Here is a 23,084-nt window from a genome sequence, read left to right as displayed (position 1 = left end):
AAAAGTTGCAAAAAGACAGCAATTGGGGAAATGTGTCTCTTCGCTAAGCTTTTTATTTGATATTATGTGATTTGCCTTAAAACTATTACATATCCTACATTTAAGTACTTAATATATTTGAGTATTTTATCATTTTCACTATCTCTACATAGTTTATAAAGACGTAACAACTTTAAAAAACACAACAAACCCTTTTTAACTTATAGTTCAACTGTACGACAGTAACTTAAACACAGGATGGTGTTTTATCTTAAAAATCCTACATGCAACAACTTTGTCTGACATGTAAGAAGTATTCACAGCCTTTTAGTGATTCGCTATTTACTGTTAGAAACATTTCTTTCTTGAATGCACCCCGGAGATATGTGTGCCCTAGATATGTAGTCGGCAAGAAACATAGTGAACTTGGGATAGTTCCGTTGTAATGTTACCTTGTTTATTATGGCCATAGGTTGTTTTTACGTCACTGTGGCACTACAGAGATTTCATTTAAATAAAGCACGAATTTTACCAGAGACAAACATATCATAATTGCGAGTTAGTCTCGATAGCGAACTAGAGAAGTTAGCTTGCAAAATTACAAGTTTACATTCACTGAGCTCCGCTCCACCCCCTGGTTACCCACCTGTTCTTGTCATATAACGACCAGAGAGGCACCGTCAGGCAAAAGTGCATATTTTTCAACAACTAAACAGGTAAATAAGTCTGAATAAGCGTTCAATTGATATTGAAAAGTAATATGCGTAACTTTGTTGGACACTTTGAAATGAGTAGGCTTGTTAGTTGTGGTTACGTTCCGGGCATCGCCACACCCACAACTGTCCCTACTTGCATGTCTAAGACTAATTATCTCTAAACTAATTTATTCTGTTTTCATTTGAGTATTTATTTGTATATTATTTTCAATTGTTGTATTTCCTGCTGTTGTATTACAGGCTCCTCATACACTGTTATGTTCAATACATGTTACCATCTTTAGTGCCGCTTAACCAAATTAAAGTTAGACTAAGGGTAAAAGCAGACATCAAAAGGCACAATTCCAACTGACTTTTGATTGAGTATTTTATTTAGTTTGTTGGAACGTGTCATATAATTGTCACATGACCGACTCAGGAATTGTTCCCACTGTCTATATTTAACCTATTGGATTTGTAACGTCAAAAAAGTGGAGGCAATTAAATTAGTACAGTTATTGAGAGTGGCACCTGTCAATTAAGAAAACAATATCCCCCTCTTAAATGGAGTGAAATACAGGTATATAATAGCAGAAAGTTAATAAAACAAACCAACACATCAAAATACTTCAGTGTCATAACTGAGTAGTCACTCTTTCTTCTGCCAACATCTGTGGCTATGCTGTCATCTTAGCACAACCAGCTGCCATGGCCTCAGGGGGAGCCCCACTGCCACCCTCGGCCGCCCATTGTGCCACCAAGGTGGAGCTGACCATCTCCTGTGAGAACCTCATGGACATGGACATCTTCTCGAAGTCGGACCCTCTGTGTGCCTTGTACATCAGCACCTCAGGCTCCCAGTGGTCTGAGGTCTGTATGAGGCCATTTGTTAGAGAAGTGAAAAATCCAATGTGTTATTTATACTTCAGGCCTTAATTTGAATAAGCCATTGGCTTTAATCTCAACTGAAGTCAAAATGTTTTTTTCTTTATTTGTGAATCAGTTTGGACGCACAGAGATGATCCTGAACTGCCTGAATCCAAAGTTTGCCAAGAAGTTTGCAATCGACTACTATTTCGAGATGGTGCAGAGGCTGAAGTTTTGCGTGTATGACATCGACAACGACAGCCACGACCTGAGTGATGATGATTTTCTGGGGGAGTTTGAATGTACCCTGGGCCAGGTGAGAGTCACTGTGTACCGCGATGTTCTGCCAGTTTTATGATGTCCTTATCTGTGACACTGGCTGTATGTTGTGTCCAGATTGTTTCTAGCAGGCAGATGACTCGACCTTTACTGCTGAATGACAGGAGGCCTGCAGGACATGGGACCATCACAGTGAGTGGTCTCTTTCCTCATTTCTAAAAGATATATTGAAGTGAAGCTCTCCCTTTCAGAAAATCTGCATTGTTCTCAGGCAGTTTTGAAACAAGTGAATCAGGTAAACAGGATTTAATACCAGAAAAAGTCTTATATGTCTCATATTGTAGAAGCGTATTGGAAGGTATTAAGAGAACAATAACCATAATCCTGTTTATGGTTGTTAAAGGAATAGCCAAATAATTAATAAATACATTTTATATTTATTTGTTTAGCACCTTTCATATATAAGTTGTCTCTCACTGTCTAACATTATTATTATCATTTTTTAAAATAGATTTGTGCTGAAGAAATAACAGACAACAGAGTGGCAAACTTTGAGGTGTCAGCCTACAGGTTAGACAAAAAGGTAATGGAGGTCATGTCAGGAGTGTGACATTATTTATTTTACTTTATTACATTACATTTATAAATATCTTTGGATGTTATTGTTTAGTTTTTGTGGTGGTCCGACCCTTTCCTGGAATTCTACAAGCAGACCAAAACTGGATGGCAGTTGGCTTACAGGACAGAGGTACACATGTTTATCTCAAACTCTATTTCTCTGACTGCATTGAGCGATATCTGACCTGTGGCTCTTTGTAACCCGTTGATGTAGGTGGTAAAACACAAGCAGAACCCAGTATGGAGACCCTTCAGCTTGTCATTGCTATCTCTCTGTGGAGGGGAAGTGGAGAGAGCAATGAGGGTATTTTTAGTCAATAATGCAGGTTCTTTGTAGCTCAAAAAGGAAAGAAGAAACATGAAATAGCTGCCAAACAGGCATCAGTTTGGCATGTATTTTGTCGGTGTTGTGCACTTGGAATGCTTGGAGTTGGTAAGCTTGAAAGTAATGCATCCTGTTAGCAAAACGTGTTTTCTCAGTAGATTTCTTTTGTTCTTGTTTTATTTATAAAAAAACGATCAGCTTGTTGCACATGCTCCTCTAACATACTGATCTTATAATTGCCTTTTTTTTTCATCTTACAATGCTCCCAAAATTACAACACGCTGCGCCCCAGCTGGATAAGCGGTAATGTGTGTGTGCACGATTCATGACATCTCCACCCAAAGGTGTGCAGTTTTGCTATATTATTTGTACTAATTTGAGTCACTCTAATGGCATTTATTGTTTAACACTGATAACTAAGAGTGAAATGTGATTGCTATCGTTTGCATGTACGGCGGGAAAAGGGAGACTTTCTCTTGTAGTTCAAACTGTTTTTTTCTTAGTGGTAAAAGACTTGCTAACATCCATATGGTAAACATGTTTCTAAGCACTGTCATTGCTGCCTATTAGCTTTTCATTTTCATGCTTTTCTTTGGTCACCATTAACTGGATTGTCTTTGTCACTAGGTAGATTGTTATGACCACCACGTCAACGGCTCCCATCAGCTGATCGGGAGCTTCACAGCAACACTTGCTGAGATGCAAATGGCAAGACGCGATTCAGCGGTAAGACTCCAGTGTGAGTGTGTTGTGTTTCACCCAAAAAATACCTGTTGTTGTTTATTTGAACCACCGTAAATACCTCTGGTGTTCCTATTTGCAGGCTGAATTTGAGTGCATTCATCCAAAAAAGTCAAAGAAGAAGAAGTATAAGAACTCTGGGATTATTTGCATCAACAACTGCCAGGTATTTAAAGATTAGGACATTTAGGATTGATTGATTTCAGTATATTTTCTCTCATCTCACTTGCGTTTCTTCTCATTCATTTTAAGGTCATACACTTCTAAGACAACTAGAATATATCCTACATGTATTACCAGTCTTGTTTTTGATTGCATCACTTTTTTTCCTTTTCAGGTGGTGAAGCAGTATAGCTTCCTGGATTATATCATGGGGGGTTGTCAAATTAACTTCACTGTGAGTTTGCATGAGTCAAATACAAGATGTTGTTACTCTAAAGGAGACATATTGTGTTTATCTTTATGTTCATAATTGTACTTTGGTTTCTACTACAACATGTTTAAGAGTTGTAATGGTAAATGGTCATACCGCCTGTCTGAACCTACCTGTATTCACCCTCGGTCTTAAATGCTCCGTTTGAGGGCCTGTCTGTTTAAGGCCCCTTCCTGCTCTGATTTTTGTTCTGTCTTATGAGTCAAATGTATTATTTGATTTGATAAGACTCTTTGATGAGCCTAAATCTGCTTTAAGGTAGGAAGAACTATACCTGGTATACCATGTAGATATACAGCTCTTCATATTGGGATCCTAATCCTCTGTGGTACCCCGGACAGATTGCCATTGACTTCACAGCCTCTAATGGGAACCCCACCTTTCCCACATCCCTCCACTTTATCAACCCGGAAGGATATAATGAATACCTGAAAGCCATCTGGGCGGTGGGGAATGTCATCCAGGACTACGACAGGTAAGAGCAAAAGTGAAGCCATTTAAATCCAATGTATATCAACTTTTTTAAAATCCTGATTTTAACATTTCTATATAATACATTTTGCTTGTTTACAACGATACTGTACAGGATTGAAATAGTATAACTTTAAGCTACTGAATGATGTGCCCTGTTCAATATACATTATTTACAGCTGTGTTTTCCTGTCTTTCTGTGTAGTAACAAGATGTTTCCAGTCTTTGGTTTTGGTGCCGAGCTACCTTTCTCCCCGCACGTAAGAAAAAACCTTTCAATGTATTGTAGGTTAAAATGATTGTTCTCTTTTGGGATTTAAGCTGTTACATTATTGTGTTCAGTGTGTAAAACTACACGAAAACATTAATAAAAGGACGTTGAAATAATAATAATGTAAAATGTTGTATCCCTCTATAATGTTTTACAGGTCTCCCATGAGTTTCCTATCAATTTCAATCCATCAAATCCCTTCTGTGTGGGTAAGTTGAACTTTGTCACAAGGTTCTTTCCGGTTGTTAAAAGTTGTACAATTACATTGATGTGTGTGTGTGTGTGTGTGTGTGTGTGTGTGTGTGTGTGTGTGTGTGTGTGTGTGTGTGTGTGTGTGTGTGTGTGTGTGCATGTGTGTGTGTTTGTGTGTGTTGCAGGAATAGAGGGTGTGGTGCAGGCTTATCAGCAGTGTCTACCCCAGCTGAAGCTCTCGGGCCCCACAAACTTCTCTCCGGTTATCGACCATGTGGCCTGCTTCGCCAGACAAGCTCTACGGCAGCATAAGGCCTCGGTAAGAAGCCACTTTAGTTTGTTGGTGGAAAAATTGTTCACTGGTCAATGTGAAGTCTTAGGACACTTCTCAATCAGATTTGTTTATTTCTATTTGTATCCAAAACGTGATAAGGTCTGTGCATACTCTCATCTGACATCTGTTCTCGCCCTGCAGCAGTACTTTGTGCTGCTCATCATCACAGATGGAGTGATCACAGACATGGACCAGACATGCACTGCTATTGTCAAAGCTTCTTGTCTCCCCATGTCCATCATCATAGTGGGCGTAGGGGGGGCAGACTTTAGCGAAATGGTGTTCCTCGACAGTGATGATGAATTGCTGAGTTCGCCCAGAGGTGATGTCGCCACAAGGGACATTGTGCAGTTTGTGCCCTTCAGAGATTTCCAAGTAAGCAGCAGCCCGTACCTTCTTACTGCCATACCACAGTTATTAAATGAAATGAGTAACACAGCTCACTTGAATGTTCTCCCAAACCTGGCTAAGACTCTCTGTTATTTTTGTACCATTGCCATTGCAGGACAACAGCGCGGCCCTTGCTCAGAGTGTCCTGGCCGAGCTGCCTGATCAAGTGTCCTCGTTCTTCAATTTATTCAGGTTGAAACCCCCTAATGTATGCAGTGCTTCTGACCCGTCTTAGAAAGCTTTGCTAAAGTAACTCAAATAAATCCTATTTGCTACTCATCTGTGTGTCCTGCAGCCTCTTTCTTGGATTCCTTTATGGATTGTAGCAAATAAATGCCAAGAAGTGAATTTGGTTGAAAAAATGGGGGCAAGGCGATATGTCTCGGCTAAAGGCAACCATAAAACCAGATTAAAATTACAGATATCTTGGGAACATTGTTAGAAACATTGGGGAAAACGTAATTACACTTTTCCAGTGTACAATTCCTCACTGACCTGGAATCATTAGAATAGTACTGTATATTGCTCCATTGACTTGCATTGATTGTCAATAAGTCACATGACCCATGACAATAAAGAAACTCCTGTACCTTAAATATATATTCACATAATACAAAAGAAGCCTTAAGACACAATGAAAAGAGGTTTGTCTTTTTTGTCCAGTGTAAAAATGACATGAGATATGAATATGGAAGTTGGGAGTAAAGGGTGAGGGACGGGTGTCCCTCTAACTGGAAACGAGCGCACTGGGCCCCGCCCACCGCTGAGCCGGATCCTATGCCTGTCACTCCTGCCAACAGCAAACCACAGCCCACAGCTAGCGTTTCTAGCTAAAAAGGTAAGACATACAAAGTAAAACTACTATTGAATTGAATCTGTTTAACTGTCAAAATAAAATAACGTTAGGTTTTAAGTTAGCTTGCTTACTTACTGGACATAAGCAGACGTTAACGTAGCCTTGTGTAATTATACTTTTACAAGTATCATTTGATGTTAGTCGAATCCAGATAGGCGTCAACTCGGTAAAGGCAAGTAGGATACTCCTTAATAACAGCTTAAATACATCTATTTGAACAACATTAGAGGTGGATACATGTGTTTCGAATCATCCGCCGATGTAACGTTGGTTTACGTTGGTAAAAGCTCAGCCCGGTCCGTTATTCTGTCCCATTAACGTTACTTTAACTGAGTTACATTAACGTTGCTAAAATGTCTCTGTCACGGACCGACCACATGTGACAGAAATGAGTGTTTGACTTTATTTTGACATGAGTCGAATAGTAGCTTCAGCTAACGCTAGCCGCCTGCGGGACAGTCTCGTCCGCTGGAAAGCCAGATGAACCGTACCTCCCCGCTGGATGGCTCTTCGCTGGGCGTTGGTTAAATCCTACCGTTTAATCAAACTAAAGGGGCAGTTGGTGCATTATGTGGAGTCCCAATGAACTATACAAACGTAATGAATCAGTACAGGACTTATATGAAATGTTGCTACACATATCTATTGATACACTTATTGATAAACCAATGGATTACATGGATTTTGATTTGGGTGTGTTTGCTTGGTCCTCAGTTTGTGTGTCTTCCAGGCTGTCATGGCAGCAGTTGGATCCCCGGGGCCAAAGGTCCCTGAATGTGTGACCAAAGTGGCACTGAGCATTTCGTGTGAGAATCTGCTCGACATGGATGCATTCTCAAAGTCTGACCCTCTGTGTGTGCTTCTCATGAACACATCCGGGCCTCACTGGTGTGAGGTCAGTGTGTTTGGAAAGTTGATCTAAAATGCGAGACATATCCTCATCGTGTTGGATGTATTTGTTGTCCTTTTGGAAATGTCAGCAACTGCTCTCTCAAAAGAGTTTCTGATTCTGTTTAAAGAAGTATTTTTTAATCTGTTGTAGATTGGCCGGACAGAGAAAATCATGAACTGCTTAAATCCAAAGTTTTCCAAGAGTTTTATCGTCGACTACTACTTTGAGATGGTGCAGAAGCTGAGGTTTGAAATTTACGACATTGACAGCGAAAACGGCAGTATGCGAGATGCCGACTTCCTGGGAGAACTGGAGTGCACCTTGGGACAGGTTAGCACATTTGCCTTCAAAATGTTAGACATATTATGCTTTATTTGTTCAGGCTGTGGCATATCCGGTGATTGTGCAATGCAGAAAAGTGTTTTTCTGTCCAGGTTGTATCCTCAAGGAAATTAACAAGACCACTTGTCCATAAGGACAAGAGACCTGCAGGGAAAGGAACCATCACTGTGAGTCTTATTGGACTTAAATTATCAATAATACAATTGTCATATTGTCTTACGTGGTATTTGTAACACAATGCTGTTTCATGTTTTGTAGGTGTGTGCTGAAGAACGAACAGACAACAGGGTGGTGGATTTTGAAGCTGCAGGTAGAAAGCTGGACAAAAAGGTGTTGATTGCTTCCGCACATTTGAATCATGTTTTAAATATTGTATACGAACCTATTAGAGTTAGAAATGTTGAAACGACTATAGGGTTATTACTCAAAGCTTGATAAAACCGGATGCATTTTTTCGTCCGTCTGGTGTGAGACATGTTGATGTAGTGCTGCCCAACACTGAGTATTATTGAGTCATTTTTTTATTTTGACCTACTATTATTTTCTGTCTTATTTACAGGATTTCTTTGGGAAATCCGACCCTTTCCTGGAATTCCATAAACAGACGGAAACTGGATGGCAGCTCGCTCACAGGACAGAGGTACATGTATACTCGCTTTAGCATGCTTTACATCATCTCTATACATCATGCCCAAGGATTCCTGGGCAGTGCATGGTCACATAAAGTCATAACCAGAATGTGTATTGACAGTTTGTAGTTCATACTGTTGATGCATGTCACCTTTCAGAGTGCTTTTTTAATCTGAACTGTTACACAGGTGGTGAAAAACACCTTGAACCCAACATGGAGACCATTCCGAATCCCGCTTCAGGCCCTCTGTGGAGGCGATGTGGAGAGACCTATAAAGGTACAAACACACTCACACACACATTGACTGTAAGGAGTGGTGAATGATGACACGGCAGCCTTTATCTACTGTCAGTCTTTCCTGCTGACGTAATATCAGTATTCATTCAGTGATGGGCTAGCTTTTCTGAATGGATCATAATTCGTTTTTTTATTCTACGCAGAAGGGATGAGAAGGAGCTTGTAAGATTTGGCAAAGGTGATACATGGAATGTTTTTTCAGCTCAGCTGAACATCAAAAGCAAACATTTGATCACTAATGGAATTTCGATCACTAATGGAATTTCAATCACTAATGGAATTTCATTTGGTTATGTAAGATCACTAAAAGACTTAATCAAAACCACACTACAACCCCCGGCTCTGACTCATTGATTGACTCGTATGCATATCTAAGGGTCTGATAAGCATAACAGATACGGAAATGTTTTTTTTAGCATTAGTTTATGTATCTTGTGTTTTGTTTCCAACCTCTAACCCTCTAAAAGCACACTTGTCTGGAAGAGCTGCTTTCCAGTCGGTGCAAGTGAGTTTACTGTCCCCAGCGTGAGTGCTTCATGTGTAGGATGCAGTGTCTGTGACAGGACAAAGTCCTTGACACTTGAATATCTATCTTACAAAAACACCTTGAGGGGTTTGGCTTGTTGGTCGACTTACCTGTTGAATGATGTGAGTAAAGCGATTCACTGGTCGAACATTGACTTTTGTAGACAATTTAATGAGCCAATGGGGTACTATTATGAACTCCGAATGGACCGAATAAGAACTTCAAGTATGTGTGTCAAAATAAACTCAATGTATATATAACCACAAGTGCCTACTAACATCCAGCATACTAATCGTTTAAATAACCTGATAATTATTATGTGTTATGCATTAAAAGCTAAGTCGACCAACTGGTCAGTTTCCCCAAAGGTAGATGCTTTCCGTAAAGATAGATACCTTCTTTACTCATTCATGAGCTTTCTTAGCTGTTCTTCCTGTAGACCATAGCATCACACAGTTTGTTGCTCCTTGCTGTGTCTACACCTTTTTGTCTTTTTCCTGTTTCCTCACAATGAAAATACCACTGTGTCTCACTCTAAAGAAAGGTAGTTCCCCTTCCAGTAAAAGACTTGCGTGTGTTTCTCTTAGATTTATCAATATCAGGGTGTTGTCTTAGATTTGTAGTTCCACCCCACAAGCATGCTTTTGTCTCATTTGCTTTGATGTTCACACACTGATGATAGTTTAATAAGTAAAAATAAAATGTTTGCTCAAGAGAATTGATCTGTCTTGTTTCTCCTAACTGTCTTTCTCTCAGGTAGATTGCTATGACTACAACAGCAGCGGTTCTCACGACTTTATAGGATGTTTTGAGACAACGCTCGCCCAAATTCAGCAGGGATCACAAACATATGCGGTGAGATCTCTTGCTCTTTCTTGGCGTTTTATTAAAAAAAAAGGGTCTCCCACAAATATTTCCTGACACTGTGAGGTGTGTGTGTTCTCTCAGGCCGAGTTTGAATGCATCAACAGTCAGAAGAAACAGAAGAAGAAAGGATACAAAAACTCTGGTGTTATCGTTGTAAAGAAATGCAAGGTATTATGTTCTTAAATATGTTTCTTATTACGGAACCAAATCTTTTATTTGATTCTGATATACGTCCTCCAATTTCATTGAACTTTTAAGATATTAAAGGTACACAAACGCAGTACTGCAACGCTGTAGCTCATCATGTAAGTTGTGATATTCATTTTAAGAACAGGTGAATAATATTTTGTTTCTAAATTCTCCTCACAGATAGTGAAGGAGTACACCTTTCTGGATTACATAATGGGCGGCTGCCAGATTAACTTCACTGTGAGTACTAGAACTGTCGGTGAAGCTTACCTTTTTTTTAACGAAACAAAATAAAAACTGTCCCTGGTTTGTGCATTAGATGTTGTTTGTACAGTTTACATGGAGGATTGAATGTGTTAAGGAAAATAATTATCTGTTTTTTTCATCCACCCATTGCCAGATTGCGATTGACTTCACAGGCTCCAACGGGAATCCCAGCACCCCTCAGTCCCTCCATTACATCAACCCGCAGGGCTATAATGAATACCTGGCAGCTATCTGGGCAGTCGGTAATGTCATCCAGGACTACGACAGGTACTTAGATTACTGTAGATAAAGCATTATGGTGGCATGAGAAGCAGGACATGGGTATAGTGTACATCTCTTACCGTTAACAACCCGTCATGTCTGAATGGATCTTTGGGGAACAACCAAACTGAAAGTCTGCGGCTCTGGTCTAATCCTTTATTTTGTTTCACTTTCTGTAGTGACAAGATGTTCCCAGCTTTCGGATTTGGAGCCCAGATTCCTCCTTCGTGGCAGGTGATTATTTGTTTAACTTAAAACTGGCTTGAATATTAGTTTAGCACTATCTCCATGTCGTAGTTGAATGTCCTTATACATGAAAAGCTTGTTTTGGATATATGTATAAGTTGGTGTTGGATCCAGCCTTAAAATTGATGCAGGGTACAAAATGCTGGTTAGAGATGCAAGTGACTTGTAGATTTGCAGTTCTCATCAGCCCAAATGTGATGAAATGTGAATTTTGAATATTATTTGACCTGGTTGTTTGTGTTTCCAGGTCAGCCATGAGTTTCCCATCAACTTCAACCCATCAAACCCATTCTGTGCAGGTAATAATGGAAGCAAACTCACTCTGCTCTGTCCTTAGATAACGGGACGTGCATATTACATTTGTAGGAAAGATCGGCATTTGATGTTTAAAGCATACATTACGTTACCAAGTACACTTTCTTGATAAGTCAGTCAGGGGAACATTTTGAAAACTCATTGAGGTAAGAATTGTGTAAAGCAAAAATGGATTTTCAGCATCCAATCACTTTGGACAGAAATCTGATTAGCTCTGCAGTTTCAGCCCATAAAATGATCTTCATGCTGCACTGTCTATTTCCAATCATGCTAAATTACATGGGAGTATGTATACAATTATGCTCTAAGATCTGTACTTGTGTTTTTCAGGTATAGAGGGTGTGGTCCAAGCCTATCAGTATTGTCTGCCCCAGGTGAAGCTTTACGGTCCCACAAACTTTTCCCCAATCATCAACCATGTTGCCGAATTTGGCAAGCAGGCCATGCAGCAGGAAACTGCCTCTGTGAGTGGTTGCGTGTCTAATATCTTCCAAAACAGTGGCTTTTGTTTGCAAATGTAGCACGGGATCTCAATCAGTTGTTCTTTTCCACCCAATGCAAGGTGAAAAACACTTCCCTTTTTAAAATATCATTCTTGTTTTCTTCCTTTTAATGTCAATAACCCACAGCAATACTTTGTCCTGCTGATCATCACTGACGGAGTGATCACAGACATGGATCAGACTCTCAGAGCCGTCGTCAATGCCTCTCGTCTGCCCATGTCCATCATCATTGTCGGAGTAGGCGGGGCGGACTTCAGTGCCATGGAGATCCTCGATGGAGACGATGGAGTTTTACGCTGTCCAACAGGCGAGACTGCCATGAGGGACATCGTGCAGTTTGTGCCGTTCAGACAGTTCAAAAATGTGAGCTTTATCGTAGAGCAGAGTCTTCGTAGGCATGCACCGCAAGAGCTTCTTTAAAGTCATTAAACAAAGTGTCTAAACATCTTATTTCAGGCAAGCACTGCAGCCCTTGCCCAAAGTGTACTGGCAGAGTTGCCTGACCAAGTGGCCTCCTTCTTCAATATATTTGACCTGAAGCCCCCCAGCGAGCCCACTCCCTCGTAGAAATGTAGGAGCACCCGCAGTGATTCACTTTCCCACCTGCTTCCACACATCCCATCCTGCACGAATCACAGTAGAAGCACAGTTCTACAACCTACTTAGCTTAATTCACCAAGCTGTTGATTACACTGTTTTTACGACCTTTCCATTTCCCAGACATTATGTCATCACGTACTGTAGGGTGCGGACTCTCTGCTGAAAGCTCTAACTGAAAAAACGCTCTTACTGGGTTTTTTTTTTGGGAGTGAGCATAAATTTCCTGGAGTCTCCACTAGTGTCCTGGCAACTGCTCAGAGTTCTAGCTTTGACATTTTACAAGGCACATAATGCTCCAAAAAACTCTGCTTGTTTTTTTACACATTCAGAAAAAGCGATACACGATGGGACTGTACCATATGTCCTTTTTTGCAATCAAACAAACTATTGATGTTTTCGAGTGAAAAATCAAAAGTCCGTCGTCATAATTTATGATCCTTAGAAGGGTTGCAGTTTTTTCAAGATTACCCGGTTAATAGTGTCGCTTTGCTCACAACAAGCGACAGTACACTGCTATAAATGAAGCTCTTAACTATCTGATACAGCCCTAATTTAACATAAATGTAAGATACAAGCTGTTTCTCCCGTTTCCTGTCTTTGTCTTAAGCTAAACTAACGAACCGAATACATAGTTCAGATATAAGCACGTACGATCTCATCTAACAGTCTGCCAGAATGTGATATTACATTTCCAATAATGTCCTGCCAAACCTTTTTTGCTAAAAGATCAGTATTCATACCATACCATTCATAAGTTGATTTTAATCTGTACAGTAACTACTTCAGTCACTTCACCTCATTAATATTGCAGTATTGCAGGATATACAGCATTTCATTGCTTTAGAAAAATGATACATGTAATTGATTAAGAGTTAGATGTTGTTTTTAAAGCTTCCAGTACTTATGTTATTATTCCTTAGTAGTGTTTTGCCACTCTGACACTTTTGCTCATAAACATGCCATGTTTATTTGAAATTATTCATAGACTGATTACACTAAAATATTCATGAACTGATTGTAATCCTCTGATTTCTGAGGGTCACCCCCCCCTGCTGCCACTGCCTTGTAAATCACCCTCCCTGTTATTCTCTCTCTACTCCTCCTCCCTAGGCTCCTCAGGAACTGCTGGCTCAGAGCGTCTTGGCAGAAGTCCCGGGTCAGGTGTTGAGTTTCTTCAACGCCAGGGGATTGAGACCACCTCAAGGAGACACACCTCTCCCTGACCCCTCAGCATCAGCACCCCCCCTGTGATGTATTCTCAATATACTACATGAGCATGCACCAGCATGTCTGGGTATGATTTGTAAATACTTGTATACACCAATAATATAAAGCCATTGTACACAGATCTGGTATACCATTTCTTTAGTTTTTTAGCATGTTCTTAATGAAGATTTGTATTTAATGTACTTACGCAAGACTTTATGTGACACATGTGCCATTATGTTTAAGATTTAAAGTCATTTCTTAGTTGGTTGTTCTGCACCATCATTAGGGTATTCATTGAAACTTGTGTGACTTGACTGAAGGTCTTTGGTTTTTGTGCAAAAACCAAGTCAGATTTTACCAGTTATCTCATTAGTCCACATAACAGGTAGAACGTCTACATAAAAGGGCTGGAGTAACGAATGTGTTCTGCATGTTCCTACTAATATTTCTTTCATGATTTCCATATTACAATGACCACTTGCTCGTTGAAGCTTACACTTTCATGTTTACCTGGGGAATTAAGCGTATTTCAATTGAATGTTGCACAAAGCTATACTATTAACGCAATGCAATGATGTTTACACGATTGATCCATACATAATGGACTAATATGTTTGCTTAAATTGAAACTTTTTGTACCCTTTCCACAAAAAAAAACCTGTCTTTGCTACTGTTTTGTTCTTCATTCGCTTTTCTTTTTCAAAATCAGTTCAATATTTGATTTGACATAATATAAGGTGATGTGAATGTTAATCAAGAAGAATCCCTATAAGTGATTCAATCATTAGAAAAAGTTTAATTTGGTCAAATGTATGTTCACACTGATTTACTCCGGAAGTTCACCATGTCTTAACTTAACTGACTATTATAAATAATCCCTAATTTCACTTAACGTATGTGTGTATTTGATACTGACTGATATTTTATATGTGTTACATATTTTACTTGTCTTTGTCAGGGACTTTGATTTTCTAAGATTTTGTGTAAATGTTATTTGAAAAGCATGAACACGAATCAAATCTGTATAACAGATCTTATCTTGTGTAAATTTGACAATTTTAACGTTTTTGTGTTTTCTACTGTCTTCATGTCATGACTTAAAATAAATATTATATTTTCACTAAGTAGTGAATCATATTCCAAATCAATTTTGTGCATCTGAAGTGTGTCTATCAGTCCATAAGACCAAGTATCATTGGAAGTGTTAGTAGTAGTACAGTAAGGCAGATAGTGTTGCACTTTAGTCATAAAAAAACAGGTTTAGTTTTCTTTAAAGTTACCCACACTCATCAACGGGGAACCATGGATGTGTGTGGGGAACTCGTTTACACTTCCGGTTATTACTTTTACAAAATAAAACATACAAAATAGACCTGCAGTTTCGCACTGTGATTATTTATGACTGTAATCGCTACAGTAGGCGGAATTTTCTGGATTGTACCCATGTGGACTTGATCACGGACTCATGACAACTATCAATTAAAAAGAGGGTAAAAAAACAGCATTTAAAACAGAATCCGATAAAACATTTCAAAATAAAACGGGGAGACAGGAAGTGAACATTCGCGGCATGACTGTTTGAGGTGTTGCAGGATTGTTGTGTTGTGTCGTTGGGCGTATGTCTTTGCATTTTCAAGGCGGAGCTGAAAGAGCAGCTACAGAGATACTTTTACATTGGAAGGGCGGTACCACCCTGCTGAGCTAGCTGTCATTTTTAGACATTTACAGCAAAACTCTCTTCTTGTGAGACCTGAAACGCATCACGTTTAACGGTACGTTTGCATTTGGATCAATATCTAAGTACTTGTCTGCGGAATGTAATGTGCTGACGTTAAGTCAATTTACCAATTAGCATTTGAGATACTAGCCAAGTTAGCTTGCTAACGTTAGCTGTTTTACTTTCTCCTTTGCTCTTATCCTCCCCACGGGATAACGTGGTACGTCATTAGTGTTTAATGTGTCATATTTTCCACAACACGTTACCATGTCTGAACCAGGCACCACGCTTTAAAATATTTGGATGATGCTAGCTCTTCTGTATGTTTGAAGCGTAGCATTGGGTAAAGCTAACTTACAGGCATAAAAACAAATGATAATTGACCTCTTCGTAGTAACGTCATTGCAAATTGCACACATTTGTTTTCACATCTCTCCTGACATTGCATCTTGTCAAATAGCGTTAGGTTTGTGCGTCAACAAGGCTAAATATTACTTATGAATTGGTTATGTCCACACTGTTATGTCCCTTAATGTCTGTGTTGCTTCTCCAGCTCATTACCAGGCAGACATGGCTACCCAATGTGTAACCAAGGTGGAGCTGACTGTGTCCTGTGAGAATCTTCTGGACAAGGACATTGGCTCAAAGTCTGACCCTATGTGTTCCCTGTTAATGAGCAGCTCTGACTCCCAGTGGTATGAGGTCAGTAGGATGCCTGAATCTGGATTTATTTTATATCAGTGTGCTTCAGATTTATAGTTGATTATTGCACTGTAAACATGTAATTGGGTCTGAATCGGAAACATCTAACACTCAATATTCAAAAACATGTGTTATTATGAATGTCAAAACTGTGTTTAATTCAAAGGTTTTTAACATGATTAATTGCTGTTGAGGTGGGACAGTGAGGACTATTGCTCTTGCAAGAGAAAATCACATAGCATTGTTAATCGTTAATGGAAAACTCAGTGTTGGGTAAAGCAGCAGTCACTCCATATCCATTTCCTGTTTCACCAGCATATGTGCAAATACGTCCTTCTTATTTGACATCTGTATCTCTTGAAATGTATGCATGACAGTTACAAAGTAGTGAGCAATCCTACTTTTCCTAATAGGTGGGACGCACCGAGCAAGTCCAGAATTGCCTGTGCCCAAAGTTTGCAAAAAAGTTCGTCATCGACTACTACTTCGAAATAGTGCAGAAACTGAAGTTTGGGATTTATGACATCGACAACAAAACTATTGACCTGAGTGACGATGACTTCCTGGGGGAACTGGAGTGCACCCTGGGCCAGGTAAGGCTCTTCTTCGGAAAAAAAACATGATTTATGTGTCATTATTCTTGAGCTCCCAAAGACAATTAATACATCCACTTTCACTTTCCATTTTGTACATACAAGTTACGAACAGTGAAACGAGTGTTAGTAAACTGACTTCACAATCCTATCAGGCACAGGATAACATATAAGAACTAGGGTCATATTACAGATCATGAATTACCATCTCTGATAAGCAGTTGCTGTGTAGGCTTTCTGTGTAACATGACCCCGGATGTTTATCCTGCCTGTTTGTTTTGTATGATGTTTGCCTCATGATCTGGAGGCTGCTGTTTGGATGATAAACCTATTTATTATCCTGCTGCTTCATCTTCTACCTAAACTGCTTACTTTCTAGGTTGTGTCCAGTAAAAAGCTGACCCGACCACTTCTCTTGAAGAACAAAAAATCCCCTGCAGGAAAAGGGACCATCACAGTGAGTGTTGGAGTGAGCTACACATAAATATTGCATTGTTTTTGTTTAGAGTTATTCAATTGTTCTTTATTCTGCTGTAGATCAGTGCAGAAGAAATCAAAGACAGCAGGGTGGCCAATTTTGAAGTTGAAGCCAGAAAACTCGATAACAAGGTGAGTGTGACTCTTAAAGGAATAAACGCCTGCATTCATTTTACATGTTGAGGTGCATTTTTCTAATTGTTGTGTCTCTACTTTTGTAATTTACAGGATTTCTTTGGGAAGTCTGACCCTTACCTGGAATTTTACAAGCAGACAGCAACTGGATGGCAGCTGGCTCACAGGACCGAGGTAAACACAGTGTTCTGATATCAATGTTTCGTTTCTTTCCTGTTCTAACTAAATGCGCAATTTTCCGAGAAGGGGATAGTAAAACTTCCAATTCATTAGGTTTCATTCATTTCTGTCTGTTTTGAAAAGAGGAACAACTGGTGATAACTGTGTGTTACACTCGCATCCTTTTCAATAGCACACTTTTGGCAAAATGATAGGAAGTCCCCCTCGCAACGTTGTGTTCTGTAACTCTCTTCCTGGGCTCTCGCGTAACCACTGCACTGACAACACCACTGAGGCCAGCTTCAAACCATATTTGCGCAAAGCAGTAATGTCAGTTTACCATTAGGCCGAGGGACACATCCGACAGCAGCATGTGCACTATACAGGAGCCACAGACTCTGAACCACAACCCATATTACCGTTTCCTGCTGCAGTGTCCTTATGACACACATCAGCCTCCTGCAGCTCAGCGTAACAAAAATTCACCTGGGGAAGTGTACCCCTAATGATGGTACCCCAAAAGAGATGATTAATTGTGCTTTCAGTTGGACTTTTTAATCTGGATAGTTGAATATAACTGGTGCTGATAGGGAAGTCTGCACATGTTTAATTTTCATGCATTCTGTCCTCAGGTGGTGAACAACAACTTGAATCCAACATGGAAACCCTTTCGAATCACCCTGCAGTCTCTCTGTGGAGGAGACCTGGACAAACCTATAAAAGTAATTCCTTTTCTAACATAAACAACCTGCACATCTGCAATGCGTTTCTTTACCCTGCTGTATGCTGTGGCACTGATAATGTTTGGTTTAGTGGCACTACGTGTTTTCATATTCTAGATATAATTCAAGATGTAAATATCTTGCCCAGCAATCTTATGTTGGCTCACAGAACATGATAGCCGTGTACTCAGTACTAGTTTGATGATGTATATGTTTTAACTTCTGAAGCAAACATGTCAGGAAGGAGGCTGTTTTCAACTATACACTACAAGTGAGTTACCCAGTGTGTTACAGTCTCTGTCTGTTTTCATCTTACCATCACTTAATGGGTGATGTGGATGAATGGAGTCAAAGGGGGTGTGAAAAATACACAATGCCGCCTGAAATCTCTGAACCTACAGGATTTCGTCATCCAACTTGATCCTGTCATAATACATTTGTCTGAAACTACACACTCTTCTTTAGTCATTTTTCTGTCAACTCACACTAGTATATCATTAAGAAATACATTTTCAATCCCACTGTTGCATGTGTTTGCTTCTGCAATTGTAGTAAAAGGGTCAGTTTACGCAAATTACAAAAAAAAAGGACAAGTAATCTGGTTTTATTTGCCCAGATCAAATACAATGGAGGTGAAAATGTAAGGTGTCCCAGTGACTATAACATAATGAGGCATAGACCTCGCTGTAAACACTGCTTATTCTTTTTCTAGTTTAGGTGAACAGACCCTTTTTAGTTGTTTTTTTGTCTAAATGATTTATTGAAAAAAAGAAGCATTTGAATTGACTTTGGTTTAATCTCCACTGTGTGTTTTTACCTGTTTGCAGGTTGAGTGTTATGACTATGACAGCGATGGCTCGCATGACCTTATTGGAACCTTTGAGACCACGATGACACGCTTCCAACAAGCATCACGAACCTCTCCAGTATGTGTGTTTGCATTGCATTTTTGGGATGTAACCACCACATTTGAATATTTCCCCTTTATTCACTAATTGTGAAAAAACATATAAACAATGTGGGTGTACCAAATATTACAAAGGTTTGGTTTTGAGTTCCCTCAGTAATAACACGCTTGCTGTTGTGTCTGGTCCTCAGGCGGAGTTTGAATGCATCAACAGTAAAAAGAAAGAGAAGAAGAAAGGCTACAAGAACTCTGGTGTTGTGAGCGTGAAGTTATGCCAGGTATAGTTCTGTTTCTTCGTGTTGAATATGTTCACTGGTGTGATAAATCCATAGTCAAGTAGTTTAGTATTGAGATACATGGGCTCCTTTCATAAAATGGAGCTCTGTCTTTTAGGTGGTGAAGGAGTATACCTTCCTGGATTACGTTATGGGAGGCTGTCAAATCAACTTCACCGTAAGTCCTGTCTTCTGTGTCATTGCCTCTATTTAGTCTCTTGTATTACCAGAGCAGAAACAAACCCTGCATGTGTTTTGGCAGGTGGCTATTGACTTCACAGGCTCCAACGGGGATCCCAGGTCTCCTCAGTCCCTGCACTACATCAGTCCTCAGGGCGTCAACGAGTACCTCTCTGCAATCTGGTCTGTGGGCAATGTCATCCAGGACTATGACAGGTATATGACACGTAAAACCTAAATTCAGAACTCGTATACAGTGTACTAAGTAGTGCAAATTGGCTTCCTCATTTTTGAAGAATTGCATTCAGGTCGTCGTTGTGTCCAAATATTTCCTGAATACGTTGTATTTCTTTGTGTGCACTATATTCTGTCACTCATGTACTAGTGTTTTTTTGTCCCTCCTGTGTAGTGACAAGATGTTTCCTGCGTTTGGATTTGGAGCCCAAATCCCTCCATCATGGCAGGTAAGACTTGCACTGAATTGTAAAAACTACAAATGCATCTTAAAGTCACGGCAGCGGTTTGACTGCAGTTTGAATCCGATATATGGTGGTTAGGCATGTGAACTAACATCTGATGATATTGCGTTTTATTTAACAGGTTTCCCATGAGTTCCCCCTCAATTTCAACCCATCGAATCCGTTTTGTACAGGTATGTTCACAAGTCATCCAACTGTATGTATATGTAGACAGATTGTCAGAGTTGTTAAAACAAATATTATCTAGAGAACATATGCAGTTTAATATAGTTTGCAGTCTGACGTGTGTGTGTGTATGTGTGTGTGTGTGTGTGTAGGCATAGAAGGTGTGGTGGATGCCTACAGGGTGTGTCTGCCCCAAGTCAAACTCTACGGTCCCACCAACTTCTGCCCCATCATCAACCACGTAGCCTGCTTTGCTAAGCAAGCCCTGCAGCAGACCACTGCATCAGTGAGTATTTATGTTCATCCATCATCAGTAATATGACTAAAGGTTTCCATAACCAGTATAACGGCCCTATAGTCTTTATTGAAAACGTGCCAATTAATAGTTTACCCTTATCCTCTTCTTTTCAAAGCAATACTATGTTCTGCTGATCATCACTGACGGAGTGATCACAGACATGGATGACACCCGCAGTGCCATCGTCAACGCCTCTCGCCTGCCCATGTCCATCATCATTGTTGGAGTTGGGGGGGCGGACTTCACTGCCATGGAGTTCCTGGATGGAGATGACGGACGCTTGCGCTCTCAGACCGGCGAGACTGCCATGCGAGACATCGTCCAGTTTGTGCCGTACAGGCAGTTTGAAAAGGTGAGTCACCGGGACAAAGCCTCTTTCATAAATGATTGCTCTACATGAGTTATGTGATCTAGGTTTTGCTGTGATTTCAGAACATTGTCTCTGGGAATTTCTTTGAAAAAACGGCATGCGTTTCAGGCTTTTTTCCAAGCATCTCACTGCATCATTTTTAAGTTAACTTGCTTCTAAAATTGCAAATCCAAACATAGTATAGTAGTTCCCCTATCCAATGCCAGTATAGTTACCCAAACCCAGGGATTCCCAGCCCATCCACCTAGATCTCACTTAGCTCTGTGTATTTATCTCTTTTCAGGCGCCCTGCCAGGCTCTTGCCCAGAGCGTATTGGCCGAGTTACCTCAACAAGTGGCCTCCTTCTTCAGTTTATTCAAACTGAAGCCTTCCCACGATCCTAATCCTTCATAGGGGTACCCCAAATATTTCAGTCATTAGCCCGCCACCCTAGTCTTTGCTTGGCCTACACTGCGTGACTCATCACATGTAGTGATTGCTATCCTCGTTGGTTTTTTGAACCTTGCTGTGTTCCTTTCAACATTTCCATCTCTGTTTTGCCAAAGGTGCTTAGTCAGCGCTGAGTAAGACAATACATATACACAGTATAAGACATTATGTCGTACTTCCTGTCTTAGGTTACATATTTTTGTTTACCTTTTGTTTAAGTTTACTAAAACACATCAGTTGTGGATACAGTTATCTGTCTAGCTGAGATAAGTGCTAGAACAATTGCATATTTTCAAGGGTGGATCCTATCTCTTCATCTGCATGACTCTCATCTCATTCCTGCTTCATTCATTTAATTTAATCAGTTGATAATTATCAATCCATAATACATTAAAATATCTCTTCAGTGTGCACCTCACTGTACTTTTTTAACTCTTCTTTTGGCACTTCAGGCTCCGCGGGAAGCACTGGCAAAGAGTGTGTTGGCAGAAGTACCAGGTCAGCTGGTGGAGTTTTTCAATATCATGAAGCAGACTCCACCCAACTCCAGTCCTGCTCCGACCCCTGCAGGGACCAAGTGATGCTTCAAGGAAACAGACAGACATCATCTCCTGCAGATTTAAAGGCAAATGGGCAAAATTTCCTTCCTACACTTTCCTCACTCGCTTTTCAACGCTCTATTGACCAACCTGTGTTTTTTTAAAGTGTCAAAAATATATGTAGCTTTAGTTAGATATTTACATCCATGAGGTCATTTTAGCTGTTATTCAGTGCAAGTGCAACCTAAAAATAGAAAACCAACTCTGTCATTCCTTAACTTTTAACATAAGTGAATGGGTAAGGAATTACTAGTTAAAAGGTTAAAATGTTTCCGTTTAGCTGCTCAAAGATATAACCATTCTTTGTTTCTATAGTGTTGAAACAGGATACCTATGCATAACAACACAAGGACATTGCAGAAACATTATATATTTTTTTAATTCCTCATGAGAGTTCAGTTTATTTGTATGCCCGTTTGATGGCTGAAGTAGTTTTGTAAAAAGGTTTTTACACACCAAGATCACCTTTAATCATGGCATGAACACATGCATGGGAAACTGGTGTGGTAGTCAAATATATCACAAACATGTCATGCATTATTTTTATATCATTTAGCTAAATTCCTGCAGCACTACTAGGAACATAATCATGTACATACGGTGTTATTATACAGCCAATAGACGCTGCTGTTTTGGCACATAGAGAACATATGGTCTTATGTTCTCTGATGCTTCCCTATGCACTATGAGGTTTAACCTAATGAATGCCAAACTCTGTGCAGGTATAGGCCTGTGTGAACCTAGAGCTGTTTATAACTTTAAGTATGAAACTGAAATATTGTGTTAGCAACAAAAGTAGTAGTTTGTTATGAGTTATTGTGCCAGTCATCACTCAGTTGTGTACATTTAATGTGGTTTACCATTATGCCAGTGGTGTACTTTGCCTTCCCCAGTTAGATTAGCAAAGACACTATTGGGTCGTTTCCTTGACATGGACTACCAGTAAGGATTTCTTTTTGCAATGATATGGCTATCGACCTTTGATTTACTCTGGGTTTTATCTATTTTCTACTGACCTCTTATTTCAGTATTAATCATTTCCACCTGGAAACTAGAAACAGTAGTGCTTAATGTAATCTTGCATGTCAAGTACAAAACTGTATATCTCTGTTCCAATTTAATTGTTGTACAATGAATGCTATAAATAAGCACCCAATGTATCAGCTTTAGTGCTCTATTAGAAAAAGGTGATGTGCCTTAAGTGTTTACATACAGAAAGTGCATAAACCCCCCCCCAATAAAGCACCTGTTATTCAACACAAATTTGACTTGACAGTTAT

General features: G+C 39.8%; 3 protein-coding genes across 6 annotated transcripts; all 3 read left to right on the top strand.

The window, feature by feature from the left end:
- The first annotated feature begins 440 nt into the window (after window positions 1-440).
- Window positions 441-5,874, top strand: LOC134883902 (copine-3-like). The gene is made up of 16 exons (XM_063912395.1): window positions 441-695; window positions 1,369-1,544; window positions 1,678-1,857; window positions 1,938-2,012; window positions 2,332-2,403; window positions 2,491-2,568; window positions 2,653-2,742; window positions 3,391-3,489; window positions 3,587-3,670; window positions 3,842-3,901; window positions 4,279-4,412; window positions 4,614-4,668; window positions 4,837-4,888; window positions 5,057-5,190; window positions 5,347-5,580; window positions 5,711-5,874. Exons 2-16 carry the CDS (start codon window positions 1,383-1,385, stop codon window positions 5,828-5,830), a joined length of 1,629 nt encoding a protein of 542 aa, XP_063768465.1. The 5' UTR covers window positions 441-695; window positions 1,369-1,382; the 3' UTR covers window positions 5,831-5,874.
- Window positions 5,875-6,333: 459 nt separating this feature from the next.
- On the top strand, window positions 6,334-14,720 carry LOC134883900 (copine-3-like). 3 transcript variants are annotated; one of them, XM_063912394.1, is made up of 17 exons: window positions 6,334-6,433; window positions 7,166-7,346; window positions 7,494-7,673; window positions 7,778-7,852; window positions 7,944-8,015; window positions 8,245-8,325; window positions 8,504-8,593; window positions 9,896-9,994; window positions 10,088-10,174; window positions 10,376-10,435; window positions 10,596-10,729; window positions 10,903-10,957; window positions 11,217-11,268; window positions 11,615-11,748; window positions 11,914-12,150; window positions 12,244-12,358; window positions 13,498-14,720. In XM_063912394.1, the coding sequence occupies exons 2-16, from the start codon at window positions 7,188-7,190 to the stop codon at window positions 12,352-12,354; spliced, it is 1,626 nt and encodes a 541-aa protein (XP_063768464.1). In that variant the 5' UTR covers window positions 6,334-6,433; window positions 7,166-7,187; the 3' UTR covers window positions 12,355-12,358; window positions 13,498-14,720. The 3 variants fall into 3 exon arrangements, with proteins under 3 accessions (XP_063768464.1, XP_063768462.1, XP_063768463.1); XM_063912392.1 differs by lacking the exon at window positions 12,244-12,358; XM_063912393.1 differs by lacking the exon at window positions 12,244-12,358 and having other exon boundaries at window positions 6,390-6,433; window positions 7,182-7,346.
- A 450-nt stretch (window positions 14,721-15,170) lies between these two features.
- On the top strand, window positions 15,171-23,067 carry LOC134884159 (copine-3-like). 2 transcript variants are annotated; one of them, XM_063912847.1, is made up of 17 exons: window positions 15,171-15,368; window positions 15,867-16,015; window positions 16,429-16,608; window positions 16,988-17,065; window positions 17,146-17,217; window positions 17,314-17,394; window positions 18,012-18,101; window positions 18,929-19,027; window positions 19,200-19,286; window positions 19,402-19,461; window positions 19,546-19,679; window positions 19,873-19,927; window positions 20,064-20,115; window positions 20,260-20,393; window positions 20,521-20,757; window positions 21,059-21,171; window positions 21,658-23,067. In XM_063912847.1, the coding sequence occupies exons 2-16, from the start codon at window positions 15,884-15,886 to the stop codon at window positions 21,167-21,169; spliced, it is 1,602 nt and encodes a 533-aa protein (XP_063768917.1). In that variant the 5' UTR covers window positions 15,171-15,368; window positions 15,867-15,883; the 3' UTR covers window positions 21,170-21,171; window positions 21,658-23,067. The 2 variants fall into 2 exon arrangements, with proteins under 2 accessions (XP_063768917.1, XP_063768916.1); XM_063912846.1 differs by lacking the exon at window positions 21,059-21,171.
- Window positions 23,068-23,084: the final 17 nt, after the last annotated feature.

Source organism: Eleginops maclovinus, chromosome 21, assembly GCF_036324505.1.
Source record: "Eleginops maclovinus isolate JMC-PN-2008 ecotype Puerto Natales chromosome 21, JC_Emac_rtc_rv5, whole genome shotgun sequence".
Classification (NCBI taxonomy): domain Eukaryota; kingdom Metazoa; phylum Chordata; class Actinopteri; order Perciformes; family Eleginopidae; genus Eleginops; species Eleginops maclovinus.
This window is presented reverse-complemented; position numbering and strand designations above follow the sequence as displayed.

Bases quoted from the DNA above. Each gene is read 5' to 3' on its own strand.
- LOC134883900 (XM_063912392.1), top strand. From the start codon at position 7,188: ATGGCAGCAGTTGGATCCCCGGGGCCAAAGGTCCCTGAATGTGTGACC. The intron at 8,326-8,503 runs GTACATGTATAC...ACTGTTACACAG, and splicing joins AGCTCGCTCACAGGACAGAG to GTGGTGAAAAACACCTTGAA. The intron at 8,594-9,895 runs GTACAAACACAC...TCTTTCTCTCAG, and splicing joins ATGTGGAGAGACCTATAAAG to GTAGATTGCTATGACTACAA.
- LOC134884159 (XM_063912846.1), top strand. From the start codon at position 15,884: ATGGCTACCCAATGTGTAACCAAGGTGGAGCTGACTGTGTCCTGTGAG. The intron at 17,066-17,145 runs GTGAGTGTTGGA...ATTCTGCTGTAG, and splicing joins CAGGAAAAGGGACCATCACA to ATCAGTGCAGAAGAAATCAA. The intron at 18,102-18,928 runs GTAATTCCTTTT...ACCTGTTTGCAG, and splicing joins ACCTGGACAAACCTATAAAA to GTTGAGTGTTATGACTATGA.
- LOC134883902 (XM_063912395.1), top strand. From the start codon at position 1,383: ATGGCCTCAGGGGGAGCCCCACTGCCACCCTCGGCCGCCCATTGTGCC. The intron at 2,743-3,390 runs GTATTTTTAGTC...CTTTGTCACTAG, and splicing joins AAGTGGAGAGAGCAATGAGG to GTAGATTGTTATGACCACCA. The intron at 4,413-4,613 runs GTAAGAGCAAAA...CTTTCTGTGTAG, and splicing joins GTCATCCAGGACTACGACAG to TAACAAGATGTTTCCAGTCT.